General features: G+C 38.9%; 1 protein-coding gene and 1 long non-coding RNA gene across 3 annotated transcripts in view; both read left to right on the forward strand.

The window, feature by feature from the left end:
- Positions 1–19513, forward strand: part of LOC114020832 — a 67998-nt gene that overhangs the window by 14147 nt on the left and 34338 nt on the right. Inside the window, exons 1-2 of one of the 2 annotated variants that reach the window (XR_006286723.1) lie at positions 6881–6947; positions 14362–14393. This is a non-coding gene — a long non-coding RNA (uncharacterized LOC114020832). Of the gene's footprint in view, positions 1–6880; positions 6948–14361; positions 14394–19513 lie in introns of those variants that run through there. The other variant, XR_005223091.2, reaches the window with a different exon arrangement.
- On the forward strand, positions 1062–4107 carry HOXC5 (homeobox C5). Its single transcript, XM_007065804.4, has 2 exons — positions 1062–2204; positions 2852–4107. Exons 1-2 carry the CDS (start codon positions 1748–1750, stop codon positions 3064–3066), a joined length of 672 nt encoding a protein of 223 aa, XP_007065866.1. The 5' UTR covers positions 1062–1747; the 3' UTR covers positions 3067–4107.

The following is a 19513-nucleotide window of genomic DNA, read 5'->3' on the forward strand; positions in this document are numbered from 1 at the left end:
AAAACGGCATAAGAAAGGAGAGCAAAATATGCATTTACAAAACAATAGTCTTGCTACACAGTAAAGAAAACAGGAAGGTTAAAAAGAAATAAACAAACTTGTTTCCCTGGTCTGAATTTTAATAGAAAAAATAGAAATGATATAATTATGAACTAGAAATTATGTAGTTATATAAATATATGTGTATATATATATGAACTGTCATAACATTTAGAGCAACAAACCTTGAAATAGATTTTAAGGTTGTTATTGTGTGTATATTGCAACAGGCACGTATCCTTGTCTTAAGGCAGTCTAGCAGAAGGAATCATATTTTAATGCAATCATTTAACTAAATACCCTTGAAAGGAGATTTGATTTCTCAGTAAGCATCAAGCACAGGTCTCCCTACTTCTTCAAGCAGTAAACTGCAGTGGTAAAGGTAATAGAAATTGTAAACTTTCGGTCATTACTGTAGATACATGACAGAAGCAGCCCATGCTTAATACTTAAGAGCTTTTTTTCACATATACTGAAGAGAAGGCATTGTATGTGTTTATTTCATTCACCTAAGCCATGAAATATTTATGGGGAGGTAACTTTATGGGATTCCCTGCCACTGAATACATACACTGATATTAACACATAACATAACGCACACAGAGTGATACACAGAGCTAGAGTGTACAGATATATATATATGTATATGTATATATATATAATATACAGCTATAAACAGCAGATGTGAATATATATATTCAAATCTGCTGTGTATAGCTGCATATTACAGGAGATTTAGATTATAAATCATATGTGCATTCATATGTACAATGTATACGTATATGCAATATAGACAATGTATGTATACTGTATATATTATATATGTAATGTATTGTCTGTAACATATATTACAGACAATACATTACATATATTATATAGTATATATATGTGTGTGTATATATATATGCACGAACTGATATATTATTCTAACAAAATAAAATATAGCGACTAATAGTTCACACTAACGCGTTTTGTGCATTAGAAATACTAAAGCGTTTCAGTCTACAGCAAATACACAAACATATCTATAATAATACAGATGCGCATAGACACACATATGAACCCCCCCTTCCCACCCAAACACAGCTAGGTACGTGTGTTTCTCTAAAGGTGCATATAAACCATACTTTGCTATTATAGCCACATAATATATGCGCACAAAGAAAATAAAGCGAGAACGTATTATGGCATGTATCTAAAGATATTTTGCATCACTGGCTTTATCCCACACAAATACGTCCATGCCCGCTTCTGAAGCTCTGTCAACACAAAATTAGCCAAATCTTCCATTTCTTAAAAGGCTAAAGACTTTTATATGTTGGCCACTCTACACCCAAGCCCAATGTATACACTGAGGGGGGGCATGGGAAGCCGCATTTTATGAAGCGTTGTACCACAGGCCTAGCACCAGGTGACGCTATAGTCTCGTAGTCTTGGTTTTTACTTGGGGCCTTTAGTTTGCTTTGCCAACATATCAGATACGTTTCACAGGCTTCCATCAATAACCTCCTGGGGTCATCAAGCCAAATTTATGACTGGCCAACACAGTCACGTGATTCTATTTAAACATGCCTTATTTGGGCAGCGCACATAGAATAAAGAAAGAAGAATCTCCACCTATAAATTCTGCACTTTAGAGAACAAAAAACCCCCTGAACTTCAAAGGGCCACAAATCAAGCCTAATCAAAAGGGTGCAAAAAATCCGACATGAGTTCTTACGTAGCCAATTCGTTCTATAAGCAAAGTCAAAATGCTCCTGCCTATACCATGCAAAGTTATGGGAATTATGGATCTCTGTCTGAGGTTCAGTCATCCAGGTATTGCTACAGTGGGCTGGATCTAAGCATCACATTCCCATCCTCTGGTTCTTCCAACTCTCTGAACGGTTTGGACATGTCTTCAAGCCCTAGAACTAACCCCGACCGACCTTCCTGTACAGTCATGGGTTCTTCAGGGCACTCTCTAGCCAGAGACGACCAGACTCCTCTAAACCCAGGAATTTACAGTCAGAAGGCTGGTAACACGGCGTTGGAGGATAGATCTAAGGGCACTGGCGAGATCAAAGCGGAGCCCGTGCAAACTACACAACAAGGAGGGCAACAACTGCAGCAGCAGCAACCACCACAAATATATCCGTGGATGACCAAACTACACATGAGCCATGGTAAACTTTCACTTCTTGATTTTGTTTCACAGGATTTGCCTGGTTTTATAGGCCATACGGGGCAAATAATAAAAAAAAACTAAGGTCGTAAATTTTACGACTAAGGCATCAATTGCTCGTAAAACTGTCCACTAAAAGGCTTAGAGGCTATATACGCCCAAATTTATGACAGCATAATTGGATCATAGAAACAAAACGTGTATAAAAGGCAATATTCCAATTTTTTGGAGGGGGTTTTAAAAATACACATGTTCTTTCAGGCTTCTCTTTAAAAATATTAAACCCAAAAAAACCATATAAAAAAGTCATCCTGTCTATATAGACTTGTTTTTCCTCCTTGCACCCTCTCCAGGATAGAAATCCAGCCCATGAAAATATATTCCCCTCTTTTGCACACTTTCTTAATGTTTAACAGGGAACAGGTTCTCTTCTGCTCAGTCTGCATACGTTTGATCTTTACAAACTTTAATCTGAAGGTGTTTATAAAAAGAGAAGCTACATGTTGACCCTGGCCAAACCTTGAAGTCCTAGGCAGATACAATTGTCCTGGGTATAACCAAGGGGACTTATTTATATTCTGTTGTGTTATTATTTATTTTTGAAACATAATTGTTTTGGCTTTTCATGTGGTGTCTTTTATTTTCCAGAAACAGATGGCAAACGTTCCAGAACTAGCTATACTCGCTACCAAACTCTGGAACTAGAAAAAGAATTTCATTTCAACAGATACCTCACACGCCGGAGGCGCATTGAAATTGCCAACAACCTGTGCTTAAACGAAAGGCAAATCAAAATCTGGTTTCAGAACCGGAGAATGAAGTGGAAGAAAGATTCCAAATTGAAAAGCAAAGATTCTCTCTAAGTAGAAGGATGACTCTCTAAAGAGAGAGTCAATAAATATTTACACGAGTTTGGTTGTAATCTACCTTCAAAAAAACTTTTCTTTTTAGGGTGGGGAGGGGGTTGTGTTGCTGAATGGACTGTGTTACATACCCTCACAAATCCATCAGACAAAGGAGTTATCTTATTAGTATGCAAAAACCTGCTCTTCGCTTCATGCAGAACTTAGTGTATAGCTCTTTAGATTGTTACTCAATGTTCTAACCTGTACGTTCTGGGGGGCGGGAGGGACTATCATAATCATGTTGCTCAAAAACAATCCGCAGAGCTAATGGGTTATATTTTATCAGTGCTAGAATAATAACAATAGCAACAACAATAATAAGCTGCCTACGGGAGAAAAAACGCAAAGTAAGTTGTCTAAAGTCACAGAATTTTCCTTAACTGTCTGCTTAATGTTAATAGCAGAAGGGAAAATGCGGATATATTTTACTGTATGTAAATTAACCTCTGTATCCTCGGGTTGTACGTAAAAGACCTGACATCTCCACTGTTACTTTCTGAAGCCTAAAAGAAAAATGTTTACCTTGTACGTGGATTGGATACATCCACAGCTTATTTCATAGATGCACTTGTCCTCAAACATGGCAAAAAAAAAAAACCTCTGAGACGAGTTGGTTTTGTTTGTTGGTTTGTTTTGTTCGGACTTAGAATTCATTATTTTTTATTATTTGCATATGAAAAGAAAGGAATGGACTATGAAATAATCGGCCTGAGCAATCATCCGAAATATCTTGTGCAGAAGAGTAAAGCATGTGGGGAAAATGAATTATCTGGACCTAATATTATTGTGTATTTATTTGTTGAGTAATTAATGTAGATTTGCTAAATGCTAAAAATATATAAAAAAGCAAAAATTTGTACATCTTTGTTTAAATGTAGTCCATTTTAATAACTTGTTTTCAATAATGTACGCCGTATATTTATTGGTTGCAGTTTCATATGTGAAAGACCATGGAACTTATATTTTGTCATATTAAATAAACACTAAATAATACAAAACTTTGGCGTGCCAGCTGAGATTAACCCCTTTGTGCTGATTTTCCTTCTTAGAGTTGTATTCAATCCTGCTTCTAGTTTGCTTAAAAATCTCTCTGGAGATAACAAGGGCAGAATGAGGGATCCATTTCTTACTGTACACTTACATACCTCGACCCAAAGAAGCTTTGAGTTATGTGTGCTTTTCAGTGGTGGGGTCTTCTGATTGTAGAGTGCTAGATAGAACCATCTCTGAATAAAGTGCAGCACTGCTGTTACTTCCAGCATACAAATAATATGGCAGCGTTGGCTTCTTCTGAACCAAGTAAACTCCTTTTAGGCTCTATATTCATTTCCCCCAGCTGACAGATGGCCTCTTCTGCCAGGAATCTAGTTTTCAAAGACTCCCCCAAGTGTATATGTATAGTTCAGAGAAAATACCCTTCCCAAAACAACCCAGTTGACACCTCTAAACAGTCTTTTAAAAGGTTGAGAAGCAACTTAAGAACGCTCAGGCACAACTCCCATTGGTTTAAATGGATGTGTTGCATGAGTTGGGGTCTGTACAGTGATATGTAGGCGCCGTACCTTTTAGTGGCTATAGGCCCTATCCTATTGCCATTGAAATCAATGGTAAAACTACCATTTATTTAAGTAGGAGCAGAATGAGGCCCATATTCGAATAGAGGTTCAGGGTGAAATTCTGACTCCACTGAAACCAATGGCAAAGTTGCTATTGATTTCAGTGGGGCCAGGATTTCACCGGCAAGGTTTAAGGTGGAAGTTTAGGGTAGACTTTTTAACGTGCTCTTTGTGAAAGTTACTTTGTCTTTAGGATGCTACAAGATCTGAGTATAAAATTACATTTTCTTTGGTAGTTAAAAACTTATACAGGAAATCTCGATACTTTAAAAATGTATTTAGAACCACAGTTTTCTAACCCCCTGATTATTGTTATTGTAATTATTATTATTTAACGTGCTTGGCCTAATTTAGTATTCTTGAGGTCTGTTTGATCTATCTATCTATCTATCTATCTATCTATCTATCTATCTATCTATCTATCTATGTGTGTCTGTCCATATATATGTATGTGCGCACACACATGCATACAGGCAGACAGATATACATATACACACATATACAAACACTTGCATATAAACAATTATATGTGTGTGTGTCTGTATACAAACATATATTTGTCTATTTGTATACATACACACCATACCTATAGACAACACACACTACTAAGGTCATCCTTGATGTGTCTTGAGAGCTATTTACAGTAGAAACAAATGCTTGAAGAAGCCAATAGCTCCATAAAACTTTATAGCATTTCCTTTACACATTTCAAACAATGGAACAATTTCCTGAACCTGGAAACAAAAGTTTCTTTTAGTGGTAGCCTGGAAGTCTTTAAGGGCACAATTAGTAGAGCGTGGTCAAATGTGGAGTGTCTATATGGCTTTCTTATTAAACATGGAGTTAGGACTCTACCTCTTCCTATAGTTTATTTATTATTAGGCAAGTTACAAGTATCAAGCAATGCTTTTCAGAAAGGCTGTGACATTTAATTTTACTGTCATTTAACAGTCAATTGAAAATTCCTTTTATTTTTCTGGAAGAACTGTCATTTTTCCGTTCATTGCAGTGAAATACGGCTAAGCAAATCAAAACTAGGTCTGGAAATTTCATTCTGCCTGAACCAGGTTTTGCTTAACGCTCTGACCATGTGGGCCTTGGGTAATTACAAATAGAATAATAGAGTCTTGTAACTATTCCTTTTAGGTTTTTATTTTCTACCCATGCTGTGTAAATCTATTGAGAAATTGCTCAAGCACGGAAAATAATTTGGCGTATACTGGTGGCTGTTCACTAACTGAGTAGTTCTGCATCTAGTCTTATTCTCCTTTCTCTTAAACACTGTATTTGTTAAATCGTCAACAACATCTTTCCTTTCTCCTTGATAGGTAAACTGTCAAGAAACAATTAGACTTGACAGGTAAGGGTTAACAAAATCAGATCCATTTTTGCTATATCTAAGGGAGGAGTGGGGTTTGCTGGTTCTGTTTTGTTGTTGTTGCTTCTTTTTTAAACCTAACACATACAACTCCAAACTTTTTCATTGCCATAGTGCGAAGCAGCAGTGTAGTTAGTTATGATTAATTAGGTTAATCCTGACTTTCCCGGGGTGGGGTGGAGGGGGGGCATGGATTTATTTCAACCCCTCTTTTTTTTAAAAGAGTCATGTTCCAGGACTGATTCATTTTTTATTGTTGTTTTTGCTGCTTCTTGAGAGGTTTTGTTTTTTCCTGTCTGCCTCTCAATCCTTTCCCAAAGATCGCTGTAAAACCAAGAAGGAAATAAAAAATGACTTACCTTTCCCCTGTCATCCGTGTCAACCCAGTGTGAACTTAAAATGGCCCCAAAAAAACAACCACAGACCAAAGTTCCATTTTTTAAAAAAAATCCTGCATTGTTATTACTATTAACATCATCATTATTATTGAGCAAAGGGCTTTTAGTTTAACTGAGAACATGAGAACATTAGCAGAAATACTCATGGCTTCTATGTGAATTTAGTAGTTTAAAACTTTTGAAGGTTATTTATGTGGATGGCCCTAAGCAAAAGCCCTGAATGGCTCTCAGAGAACACGTGATGTCATTAAACTAAGTTTTATGGTTTGGGGGAGCTGACAAACCCACAATATATTTACATCATATATAATCTTAACTGTCCACCATCGCAGCTGCTAGAGCTGTTTAATGCTGGGACAGTGGGACAAGGCATTTAGTGTGGATTACGGCGTCTCAGACTGCTGTTAGTGAAGGTACATCTTACCAAATGGATCCCAAGCGATCTCAGTAAGTTAATTTTCCCCCCTTCTCTCTCGCTTTCTGGGGGGAAAAAATCCATTGCACCCAGTGAGTCTTATTAAAATAGAGCGTTAAACTCTGATGGGCATGGAATTCTGTAGATACTGTGATGGGGGAGGGCTTTGCTTCTTTTACTATATGACAAACTAGTATGTATGCCGTTTTAAAGTAACATAGAAGGCGTATAAGGCGAGTAGCAGTCAGGAACCTTATCTAGAAGGAATATCAGACACCCCCTCTCTTTCCCCAGGGCTTGTGGAAATTAGATAAGGCCAGAAAGCTCCATATATTACTGGTTAAGCAGAGACATTTCTCCCCCCACCCCTGTCCTACCCCACTCTCTCTGTAGACAATAAAATACTTGAAGAAAGCGAAAGGTGGAGGATCGGGGTTTTTGATTCTCCTCCCCCCTTTGGTTTTAAAACTCTGATCAGATAGTTTTGATTCCTGCTTGAGTTGTTGGGGCTTTTTTAATCTTTGGGTTTTTTTAAGGACCACAGTATAGAGTTTGCTGTGTGTGTGTGTGTTAAATGTTGCTGGGTGGTGAAGTGCATGCGCATTGCTGTGGGGGGTGGGGGGGAGGTTGAGCTGGAAAGAGATCTGGAAGTCTGACTTCTGTACTCCTTTGATGCTGTTGGCAGGTGTGTGGAGGGAGGCATGAACTCAGAGCTATGCGGGATTGGAACTAGGCCGAAGAATTTGTAAACTCCCTGTCGCAGATAAGGCTACAGAGACGTGGCATTTTTTTTTTCTTCAGAAGACTGATATGATCAGATTACACAAAGTGCCATTAATGCAATCTCTGTTTCTCTCTTTTTGTACTCCCCCCTCCACAACCAGGAGATTTTGCTCTTATTCCTTGTGTGTCCTTGGCTTAATGTAACAATATACCTCCAATGGATAGATTTCAAACTCGAGCAATGCAATCTCGAAAGGATCTATCGAAAATGGGGCAGGCCAGAGTCCAAACACCTGTCTGGAGCACAGTTTGAATGCAGAGAAATAGACTGCTGTCCTGGATGGTTTCCCTTCAATATTGTTTGCAACACACCTGGGCAGTGGTAGTTTTGGGAATGTAGAGCCGGGGCTCATAACTGAAATCTAACCACAAAGACTATATTATATTCAAAGTTAGACATGTCATATTCAGTGAATGGGAAAAAAATTAGGAAATGTAGCAATGACTGGTAAATACGTAAGAATTCCTGTCCCTGATACTGCTTGTGTTGTCTCAACTGTACTTCTAGAGAGCGTCTTGATTTGTTTATATACCACATTCTCCCTCCCCCGCCCCCAGTCCATACAACTGCCTTCGGAGCGCTGAGCTCTCTGGATCTAAGAGTCAAGAGAAGTGTGCAATCCCAGAAATAACTACTACTTGGCCTGTTTTATTGGAGTCCAACTCGCGATCAAAAGACCCTCCTGTTAAACAGCGAAGTGAAAAGAGGATTTCTCTAGTTCAAAGGAAAAGGAAGGAGGGGTGTGTGTGTGTGGGGCGGGAATCTGTCTGTGAGGGGGACGGGTGTGTACATGTGAAGATATAAAATGTTTTGTTGCGCTTAAAAGAGACGGTGCAAGGGGATAGTATAGGGCCAGTGTATCTCACGAGCTCAGCTCCCGTTTAGACGCCTAAATGTAGAGCAGGTTTCAGAGGAGCAGCCGTGTTAGTCTATATTCGCAAAAAGAAAAGGAGGACTTGTGGCACCTTAGAGACTAACCAATTTATTTGAGCATAAGCTTTCGTGAGCTACAGCTGAATGCATCCGATGAAGTGAGCTGTAGCTCACGAAAGCTTATGCTCAAATAAATGTGTTAGTCTCTAAGGTGCCACAAGTCCTCCTTTTCTTTTTGTAAATGTAGGATCTGGACTTTCAGAAATGTTCAGTACCCAACAGATCCCTTTGAGAACAATGGAGAATCACACACATGAACAATCTGAGGAAAACCCATTATTCTTAACTGGAGTTTACTGGGAGCTGATCTCTGACCCAAAGAGCCCAATTCTGCATTATCTGCACCCCACAAGGAAACCAGTGGGGTTTTTTTTTGTAGAGTTGAGGAGAAAAGGAGGATCCTGCCCAGTAAGCTTTAGGGTCTTTGTCCTCCAAACTTTCATGAAAAGGGTGTTCCTGGGGAAAATGAGTTTCTCCAAGCAAACAGCCTTCATTTTCATTAGGGATTTTAAAATCAGGACACTCCGGTATACTGGGGAGGGGGAGAGGGGTAAACTCCGTCCCCTTATAGGAAACCAAGCAGAATTGTGATCATAGGCCCCTGTGTGTATACATAGGCCAGATGCCTTCAAGTAGGTGTTGCTCCTGTTACTTATGGTCTTTATAAGATGCTTCCCAAGCCTTTGGTCTCAAATCCAGGCTCTGATCCCACCCCTACAACTCAGCGACAACTTCCAGGAGATTCAGGCCTAAATACACCTGGTTATTTACGTTGGGATAAAGATTCAGCCAGTTTCAATAAACAGCAGCACTTGCTGAGTCCCTCAGTAAGGTGCTCAGTTAATTTAACACGCTCATCATGGATCCAGATTCTGTTCCCCTTCACACCAGAGTAAATGATGAATCATTCCAGATTTGCAGTGTGGAGGGCCAGAACAGAATTCGACATGGTCCGGCTATTTCTACATGCTGTAGACACTCCTTCAGATAGGTGATTCTTTGTATAGGCATAGGTGAAATCCTGACCCCACTTGAAAAATTCCTTTGGCTTGAATGGGGCCAGGTGTGTGCTAAAATAAACCAAACTGTAGTCCTTTCGTTAGGGGAAGTTCCCATTGAAGTATATGCTAATTTTGCCTGAACAAAGACCCCTGGGTGTAGAATATTTAAGTTTGTGTATAAGTAGATACTATGTACATACATGCACCCATAAAGTACACCCTTCATGTGTATCCAGAATATAAAGTGTCATACAAGAGATATACACAGTGATGTGGTGTATGTATAGAGATCGATACATACTTATTAAATATAGAAGCAACATCGGGCCTAATTCACCCTGCGTGTAACTTCATTGACTTCTGGATAGTTACAACTTGGGACTGATCTCTGTTTTCAACCTCCTGGGATTTTATTATTATTATTATTATTATTATTATTATTATTATTAAAATGATTTGACCAAATTCTCCATTATGGGCCAATCTTTCAAGAACCCTGCACCCACATTTGGGGCCAGATTTTCCAAAAGGTCTCCGAAGCCAGCAGCTCCCCAGTGTTTCCATTATGGCTCTTTTCCCTAAGGAGCTGCGTGTCCAGCCTGCACGCCCAGCCATATGTGTATACATCTGCCCCTCCCCCTCTTCTGTGTAATACTGGGTGAGTTCTTGGGCCCCTTAATGGTGCCATGAGTTCCTTCTGGTGCGAGATCGCTCTTCCGAGGAAGAAGGTGAGCTGGGTTTGGCCTCTGCTCTTTGCAACAAAACTTGAGCAGTTGTGACAACTAGGAAGATTCTCAGTGGGATGGGGCAGGGGGAGGACCCAGGACAAAGACATTTTTTGCCCACCCGATCCTTAATTTCTTCCTCTCCAAATAAACCAGTAGATTGAGATCACTTCTGCTGTTCACATTGAACCGGGAGTGACAGCATCGGATTGGTGTGGCACTGTTTTAAGGCTCGGCGCGGAGGAGTAGCAGCCTGGAAAGCGTGGGGGGGGGGGGGGGGGGGGAGGCGAGAGGGGGGAGGGGGAGAGACAAGAAAAGGGATGGCCTGTTAGCAGAAATAAATCGCAACCGCTTCCCGAGCCTTCATGCCCTTTGCGAAGCAAAAGGCGGCCTCCCTGCAAGGCCAGTAGTCACTAGGCGCGGTAGCTCATAGTTCTAGGTTCTCTGGGGCGAGGCCGGTGGGTTCCATGCTGCAAAGCGCTGAGTGAATCTGGAAGGTGCGGAGCTGTTTCGTCGGCAGGTGGCTTCAATGCAAATCTAGGCTCCAGCCCGCACGTGGGTTTCCAGAGGGTTGTTTTTCCTTTTTCTTGCCTGACCTACAACTTGTTCCAGGTTTAATAACAATATAACAATGGGGGTGCTCGAGTGGATAGACTGGAGAGTTAAGGCTTAAACGAACTCAGGCTTCGTGAAGATGGAGATGCATATAAAAACATTTCCCAATTTCTCCATAGATAAAGGTTATTTTAATATGTAGTGTGACCAATCCTCTACTTTGCCAGGGGACACACACAGCCATAACTCCGTGCCTGGACAGAAGCTTTGGCGTTTTGTATCGCAAATCACATTTCTCTTATGAACGAAGAACCCAAGGGTCCAATGAATTAAGAAGTTTCTTCATAAGGAGAAGTGGCTCTTTTCAAAAACAGCCATTTTAGTCGTGATTGAAAAGAACAAGTGCTCTGGATTTCTTGGCGCTCTGTCTCTTCCCTAACTCTGAGTTTCAGGGGGGAAAAAACCTCTCTCACACAAATAAACTGATACAATTGGTTTTCACCTGGAAATCCTATTCATAAAGCCCATTATTTGTTTGTGCTTCAAGAACAAGATTGATCAGGCCCAAGAGTTGCTAGTTCATTTCATCTTCTCCAATGGGGAAGTTCTTGCCATCTGAAATCGTCAACTTTTAATTTAGGTTTCTCCAGAGCTAAATATTTCTGAAATGTTATGATAAATGCACTGTTTGTGTTTCCATCCCTATGACTCTTCGCTGTATTATTATTTTTTCTTAATGTATATGTGGTTGGCTAACATTTCACCACGAGAAGATGGAAAGTTAGCCTGGAAGATTTGTGTACTTTTATGGCACCCAAAATATCCCAAGGATCCCAGCAGGCATGCGCAAAGTGGAGTCACGTGATTACTGCTCGCCAGTCAAGAAAAGGGGTTTGCACACACCCTAAGATATATTAAAAAACAAACAAAAAAGAATTAAACATCTTTTGATTAGCAGAAGCAAATGTGACATTCAGGCAAGTTTGTCACTATATCAGTCATCTCCCCTTCTCCTCCCAAAAGGTGATACAACATTAGCATGAGCTTGATATTTTACCTAAGGTTGCACCGTTGTGGGAGAGTTTCTTTTCTTGGAACATAAATACAGTCCAAGTTCTGCCACAGATAGAGGATAAATCACAGTGCTCAACTGTATTCATCTTTGTGTGTTGTCAGTTGGGATATTTGAGATTCAGAGGCATTCTGCTTAATTTGGAATTAAAATTGAGCGAAACCCTACTTCGCTGAAATTACTTTACCTGCAAGATATTTACACGTCGCATTTTAAACTACCTGTTTTGGGAAAGGAGGGGATGCTACTTTAAAATAACAGCGCTTCCTGGCATTTTAGTACCTTAAAATCCTACATTTCGTACTGGGAACATTTTTGTTAAAGGTGAACAAACTAAATACAATAACAATAACCAAGACGACAGAAAACCATGAGTTAGCAACTCCAAAATTGCAGCCACTGCGAGTCAATGTAATTGGGTTACATCCTATTATAACAGTGGGGATATTTTATTATCTATTGTAAGAAACAACCAACATCTGTGCTCGCCTTGAACAAGACTTGCAATTGCGAGAACCTCATTCCACTTTTTTTTTTAAAAGGTAGGGTTATAACTTTCTTAGTCACCCTCAGAAGATTGTATATGGAAAGGTTTGCAGTGGGCAGTTGCCAAAGAGATGCCATATTCCAAAAGTAAACATTTATTTGGTCCTTTACAGCCACCATATTTGATGTGCCTTCTAAATAGGATGGCAAAGGGAAGAGAGAGTACGGAGGTTTTACATTAGGGACAGGATCTGATTATTTCCAAGCAATCCTTTGCAAGGCAAATTTAAGGAAATAATATTTTCCAATTGTCCTCCTTTCAATAAAGAATCGAAAGTGCTTTAGTTTCAGTGCCACACCCATAATGAAAAATAACCCTTCAAGGCATCTAAAAGCACGTTGCCGAGTATTGCCAAGGGTATCAAAAGTAAATATTTGTATTGAGCACAGTCTAGAATGCTCTGAGCTTTGTTATGGGTACTATGAGATTTAAGACGCTGCATGTCTGACACAGGAAGAAAGTTTTGGTGTGACTTGAAATGTAGATATATTCTTTCAAGAGGGTCTTTCATTGTCTAACTCTTTCTTCGGTTATAGGTTTCATGATTAATTTTTAAAAAGTCAGTGTTGTAGCTAGTAAATTATTTCATTTCCTCAGCAGATTTGGCTGCTTTGGTTTTTAGCTTAAATAACATTTTTTGAAAACTGTTTCCGTTTCAGGATCAATAAAATAGCCATATTCAAAATTTTATTTACCACCTTCGTACCGTATGAATTAAAAGGTTTTTTTTAAAAAAAAGGTTAATATTAAACATTCCTCTTTCCAAGAAAACCATTGCGCATATTAATTACCCATGTGAGCGGAACCATAATGTCTTCGAACATAAGTTTAGTGTGATGCTGAATCCAGAAAAATTGGCTAGCTAGAGATGGAATGAAGAAATCAAAATATCCAGCTAAAATAAGGTACACTCCAAGGGTGAGATTCACTTTGTTTCAGTTCGCTGGTCTCGGTTATTCTCCCAGTGGTTTTTAAACATCATCTCCCCCTTTTCCTCTCTCTTTTAAGAGCCACGGTGCAGAGATCTTCTGCCTATGCAGATTGTACTGATGGATTGATTTTATTGATTTAGTATCTGATTCTGAGAGAGCATTCCTGTCAAATGATATTTTGATCTGGGTTTTCCCGGTCAAGAGTTGAATTCCGAGTTATCGATTTTTTCTTAAACTTGCGATTTCCCTTTTTCCTGGCAGATATGAATGTAGTTTCCCTTATTACCCCTGCACGAATTGGAGATGCCTAACCGCTCACCATATCACTTCTTCATTTAGAAGGAGGAAGCCTTCCCCAGTGCGAATCCCCCTCCCACTTTCGCTTCATTGTTCCACTGATCAAGATTGTTGGTTATTATTTTTTAAATTCCATATTTGTTTTCCTAGCCAAACCAAAAGGCGAGAGGATTTGAGGCAACAAGATAGTTGGATGTACATGAAGAAATGTTATTCCCCATCCCCCACCCCCCTTAGAGTCTTTATTCTGTATCCTATTCATTTTCTCCTCTTCCTTAGTAGATATATCTATATAGACATTATATATATATATATATGTATAATCAGTTCTTGGCACTCAACAGATTTCTCTAATTCATGTCTCAACAACAAAATAATCACATGGGAAGAGAGAGCTGCTACTGTTGACCTTTCTATTTATTTCTGTCCGCGGCAGGATTAGAGTTTGCTTGAGTTTAGGTAACATGAACTGGAGTGTAATCTACAAGGAACTGGAGTCAACTTGAAAGTGCACATAGCTAGAGTTTATGGATGATCCTGTAGGGCATAGCCTGTATGTATCTTTCTTTCTTTAAAAAAATGAAACTTTCTTTTCTGTAGGTTTGGCCATGACAAAATGGAGAGAAACAGCAGTAAGTAATTCTTTCTTTCTTTCTTTCTTTCTTTCTTTCTTTCTTTCTTTCTTTCTTTCTTTCTTTCTTTCTCTAAAACAAAAACAAAATCAATGTCCTTGTTTTTTAGACTCACAAACCGTGATTGCATATATTTTGTTTCATCTTTCACAAAAGGGATGGCTGACTAGACTTTTATTACAGGAGGTTTTTTCCTGTCAGGAAGGGAGGGGCGGGGGTTGTAAACGAAGGTAGGTGTCCGTTTTGATCTGTCGCTAATCACAGGAAGTGAGGGGGTCTGTGTCCTTAAGGTTGTAAATTCCACAGATCTGCTTTTACTTACATTCTCAAAGGTACCTCCGAAAAGATTTTTTTTTTAAAATAATCTCGTGCTATGGTCTGGAAATTGTCTATTATGCCCAATAGTGCTCTGCACTGTTATCGTTAAAAACAAAACAAAACAAAAATAGTTGTATCTTTTGCCTGGAGTCCCAGCCTAATCTGAGGGAAGACATAGTGGAAATATTTGTAGCTGATTTTCTGCTAAGGCAATGAATAAGATCTAAAGACCCATTGGCACTGGAGATCAATGCACCAAGTAGCTTCCTAAAAAAGGTCTTCAGACCTCCCTCCCCTTGTTAACTATATTTGACCTAAAAATATTGAACGTATTTTGCTTAAACATAGCCCAAAGAGAGGTCAACTGAGCGTCTCCTATGGGGGAGGACAGCTATTTATAATAATAATAATAATTATTATTATTATTATTATTATTATCATTATTATTATTATTATTTTATTATAGCTCGGATTGAATATTCCACTAGGTTGATAGGTTTATATAATTAAAGACAAGCTAGAGGTTAGTTGTTGTTTTTTCCTCCCCTTTTCCTTCTGTTCTATATTGTGTACTTTTGTGGCTGTGATGCTTAATATCCAGTAGGAGAAAATAATACTTTACAAAAATGACTAAGATTTGTGATCTAACTAGGCTTCGCAGTAATAAAAATAGAAACATACACACACACACACACACACACACACACCAGCTTTCCTTGGAACTCTAAGAGCTAGAAGGTTAGATACATGCTCAGGAGGCATATAGGCAGAGTAAGACTTTGTGTATGCTTTCTTTCTTGCTATATCTGATTAAATACATTTAAGTGAGAAATTAACAGATTATCAAAGAGATCCCTTTTCGACATCCACATAAAAATGGTCTGTGCCTACGTGTGTGTATAATCCGTGCTGAAGGCTAACTTCTTTCTGTACGGTAGCATTCAGTCAATCTCTCTCTCTCCGGCGTGGTGAAAAGTGACTTCTTTCCATAAAATACCATTCAGTCTCTCTCAGTGTGTGTGTGTGTGCGCGTGTGTGTGCGTGTGTGTATACACATTGTGCTGGTTTTATAAGACAGTCAGTCAAGGTACGTTGTAAATGAATGATCTAATAGACATTCTCCAATTAAAAACCAAAAGCCCCCGCTATTTTTGCTTCCCTGACACTCTGGCTAGGAATAAAACATTTGACTGTTAAGGAGAGACGGGAGTACTTTACATCTGTCTCTGCTTTTCTTGGGTACCTGTCTCTGTCGAAATTAATTCCCCATAACACTGTGGAGAACAGAAATATAAAGCTTTTTTTTTTTTTTTTTTTTTAAAGTCCAGTCTCAAAGTTGCTGGGTCATGTGCAAGCGAAGAAGTGGAGTATGAACAACCCTATATGTTATGTTAGTTTACTACCATGCTGCACTGGCTGATGCACCATCCCTGAACTAATATCTAATTCCTCTTAACTTTTTCCAAATGGATGCTTAAAATAAGATTTTCGGATCTAGGGAGTCTGTTATTATTAGTATTAGCTGGCATTCTGTTCTGCCGTCATTTCATCCCACCTTCCACTTTTTCATGGAGCTAGTCCCAGCTGCTAAACTCTGGATGGAATCCAAACAATCTGTTGCCTTCACAGACCCGTTGCAATCTCATATGGGTGCATTTCTGGTACCCTAGGTGTTCACCTTTCCCTTTCCCCAGGTCCCCAGGTTTTGGTGTGAAAACACTTTAGCCTTTCCAGGAATCGAACAATTATTCAACGCATCCGAGGCCCAATTGAACGAGCTTAGCCATCTTTTTGCAATAAGGCAGCCGATTTCTTATCAGGTTTGAATTGATGCTAGAGGCCTGGTTCTGTATATCATTCTTGAGATTTCTCTTGTCCAACTACCCGGCTCCTTTTGCTTCTGTAGGCTTGACTAATGACTGCTGCAAACGACAATGCCTGCAGAATTCTAATGGCCAGGATGAGTCGGGCAACATTTACACATCTAAATTTATTTTAAAGTATTTTACAGCAGACCAAGTTAAGTTAAGTTCTGCCTGCTGCTCTGGAGGTGCAGCTACAACCCTCAGAATTACTGAAACTAATAAAGGTTTTATTAAAAGGTTTTGATGGATTCACCTTTGGGATTAACTAAGATAATAGTTTATTACACAGTGAAAGATTAAACTGAAAGTACCCTAGTGAAAAAAATAAACATTATAGATAACAGAAAACTCCTCTTCAATCATTATAGTCCATTGTTGCCATTCTCCACCGCCCAATGAAAGTTTTTTTTAAAAAATTCAAATACCTCATTTGGTAGCTGAAGGCAATTAGAAGGTTTCTCCAGAACTCCATGTATCTTATTCGCTCATTAGAACACACATGGTTCCGGGTTTATACTCTGTATATTTGTATAAAGTGCGGTTGATCGACAGAAAATCGAGATAGATAGGAATATCCAAAGATAGGAATCTTATGCAGAAGAATAAAGTAATCACACTAGATAATTTTTCTTCATCAGTCCTAAATAACTAATTCCAGTGCCTTACTGAACAGTGTTCATCACCTTAAACAACACTGATACACACAGGCTTGTGTGTCTGTCCCTGTGTGTATATATGGGGGGTAGGGTGAGGGGAGTGTGCCTATATTTGTTAGTTGTGTGTGTGTGTAAACATACACTCACATACAGAGATATGAATAGATACACAAATACTTTAAAACAGTTTTAGGTGTGCAATATATAATATTTACCCTTCAAATCATAATATATCTGATACATGATTATAGTATGCATATATATGTACAGTACACTGTATTTGCTTTATATATATGTATATAACAAAACCAGTGCATATACAATATATACAGTGTATATATAATACGTGTGTGTGTGTGTAAATCCTGTACATTTTGAATATAAAAGCTGTATTCATTAAACTGACTAGGAGAATTGATATCTGTAAGGTTTTAATAACAGCTATTGATTCAAGCACTCACCAGTCTCTAACCCATATTGAGGAAATCTTTGTACATCTAATCTAATTAGACACTGTCACACATATGTATGGTAAGAGCAGTTTGGCCATTTGAAACCCAAGGAGGAAAGGGTGCTCTTTTGCTGCCCTTTGCTTAAAAAGTGTCCAGTGATTACTTCACATCCCCAGAGAAAGCTACCACAGAATTGATTTTAAATTGCAAAGGGTGTCAGTACCGACCAGAAGTGCCTGCAACCTGTGCTTCTTATTTCCCCATAGGCACAGATTCAGAATGAGAATAACCCATCGGACTTTTCTCTTTGCCATTTACACGCCAAATGTTCTATGGCGAATGTCACACGAAGTGTTGCCCCTGTTCAGCTGGATTATTTACTCTTGAGCCAGCTAGGAAGGGAATCCAGCGGAAAGAGAAGGCATTTAGCAGGACTATATGAGGCAGGGAGGTTGTCTCTGCAACACTGAAAATGAACGCACAGTAGGGTTTATCAGAGTTGCCCTAAACTTAGTTGCGGGCCAGGACAACGTAGCTAACTCTTATATTGACCCTTCAACCTCAAGGGAGGTTGGTATGACTTTCTATTCCCCTGCACAATTTAAAATAACTAATATTATCATTCTAACCCACTCTACTGTCTCAGTGGCTAAGCCCAGATCCATTTTCCCTGGGCATCGGCTTCCAGAGTTCTTGTCAGGAGCTAGGTGCTATCACAGACAGAATCAAGCCAAAGCAGTGCATTCTCTGTAATTATTAATATTATCACTCTGGGGGACGATTTCAAGGCTGAATGGGTTAAGCTAGTAAGTGCCACTCAAGAAGAAGCTTTCTAGGATAATACAGAACAAGAGCTGTCTAAAGTTTGTATATATTTCCATACCACACAATAACATCCACCTAACTTCCACTGAACGGTTCTCTCTGCAACTCCCCCCCACCCCCTCCCATCCCCGTAGAAGACCAATGTTTTCTTTACAACTTAACCTACGGTTCAGCAGCATGAGATGAGTCATTACAGGTATTGTTTGTATAGAAAAAGTCAAGGAGAAACCCTATAGCCTCTATATATGTCACTTAAAAGGATCCTCCATCAAAGTTTTTTCTCAGTGCTGAAAAGGATAGAGCCGTCAGACTCAGAAAAGATTGTATTCAGAATGTATTGATTATAACTAAAATACATATTTTCAGCCTTTTAAATAGGGTTGAAGAGGCTAAAGGAGAAGAAGGAAGCGATCAGTTGTAGTTATATGGACCATTACAGACAAGCAAATATGGTATAAGAAATAAATTAAACTCTACCGATCGCAGGTTTATTAATTTGGATTTATTTAAAAAGTTATTCTTTAAGGACCGTCTCTGACAGGTTTGGTTTGCTAGTTCTCGAAGCTGCAACACATATATTTTCTTTTCGAGCTAAATGAAATCACACGAGAAGTTATAAAGAATTGAGACGTAACTCGCTTACCCATGCTGGCTACTTTGATCTATTACAAATAATAATCCTCTTTTAAAACAAACAAACAAAAAAGTAAAAGCATGTTTCCTACCAAGCAGGAAGTTATTTTTAAGCTCCCGTGTAGGTCAAGTCTTGAAGAGTTCATGAACTGAGGCTCCAATATAAATAATAATAATTATTATTAATAATAATTAATAACAACAACAATAATAAAATATATTTGTAATACAGATTCAAATCTCCTCTCAGCTAAAAGGGGGTCTTCGCCAAAACCAGATTTTTAAGGGGGGTTTGGGGGGAGGTGATAGAAAGAAAACCAACAATTTCTCCAGCATAAAAATGAAACATCAAATTAGTTTGCCTCTGGGCT

Source organism: Chelonia mydas, chromosome 20, assembly GCF_015237465.2.
Source record: "Chelonia mydas isolate rCheMyd1 chromosome 20, rCheMyd1.pri.v2, whole genome shotgun sequence".
NCBI lineage: Eukaryota > Metazoa > Chordata > Testudines > Cheloniidae > Chelonia > Chelonia mydas.

Bases quoted from the DNA above. Each gene is read 5' to 3' on its own strand.
- HOXC5 (XM_007065804.4), top strand. From the start codon at position 1,748: ATGAGTTCTTACGTAGCCAATTCGTTCTATAAGCAAAGTCAAAATGCT. The intron at 2,205-2,851 runs GTAAACTTTCAC...TTTATTTTCCAG, and splicing joins CAAACTACACATGAGCCATG to AAACAGATGGCAAACGTTCC.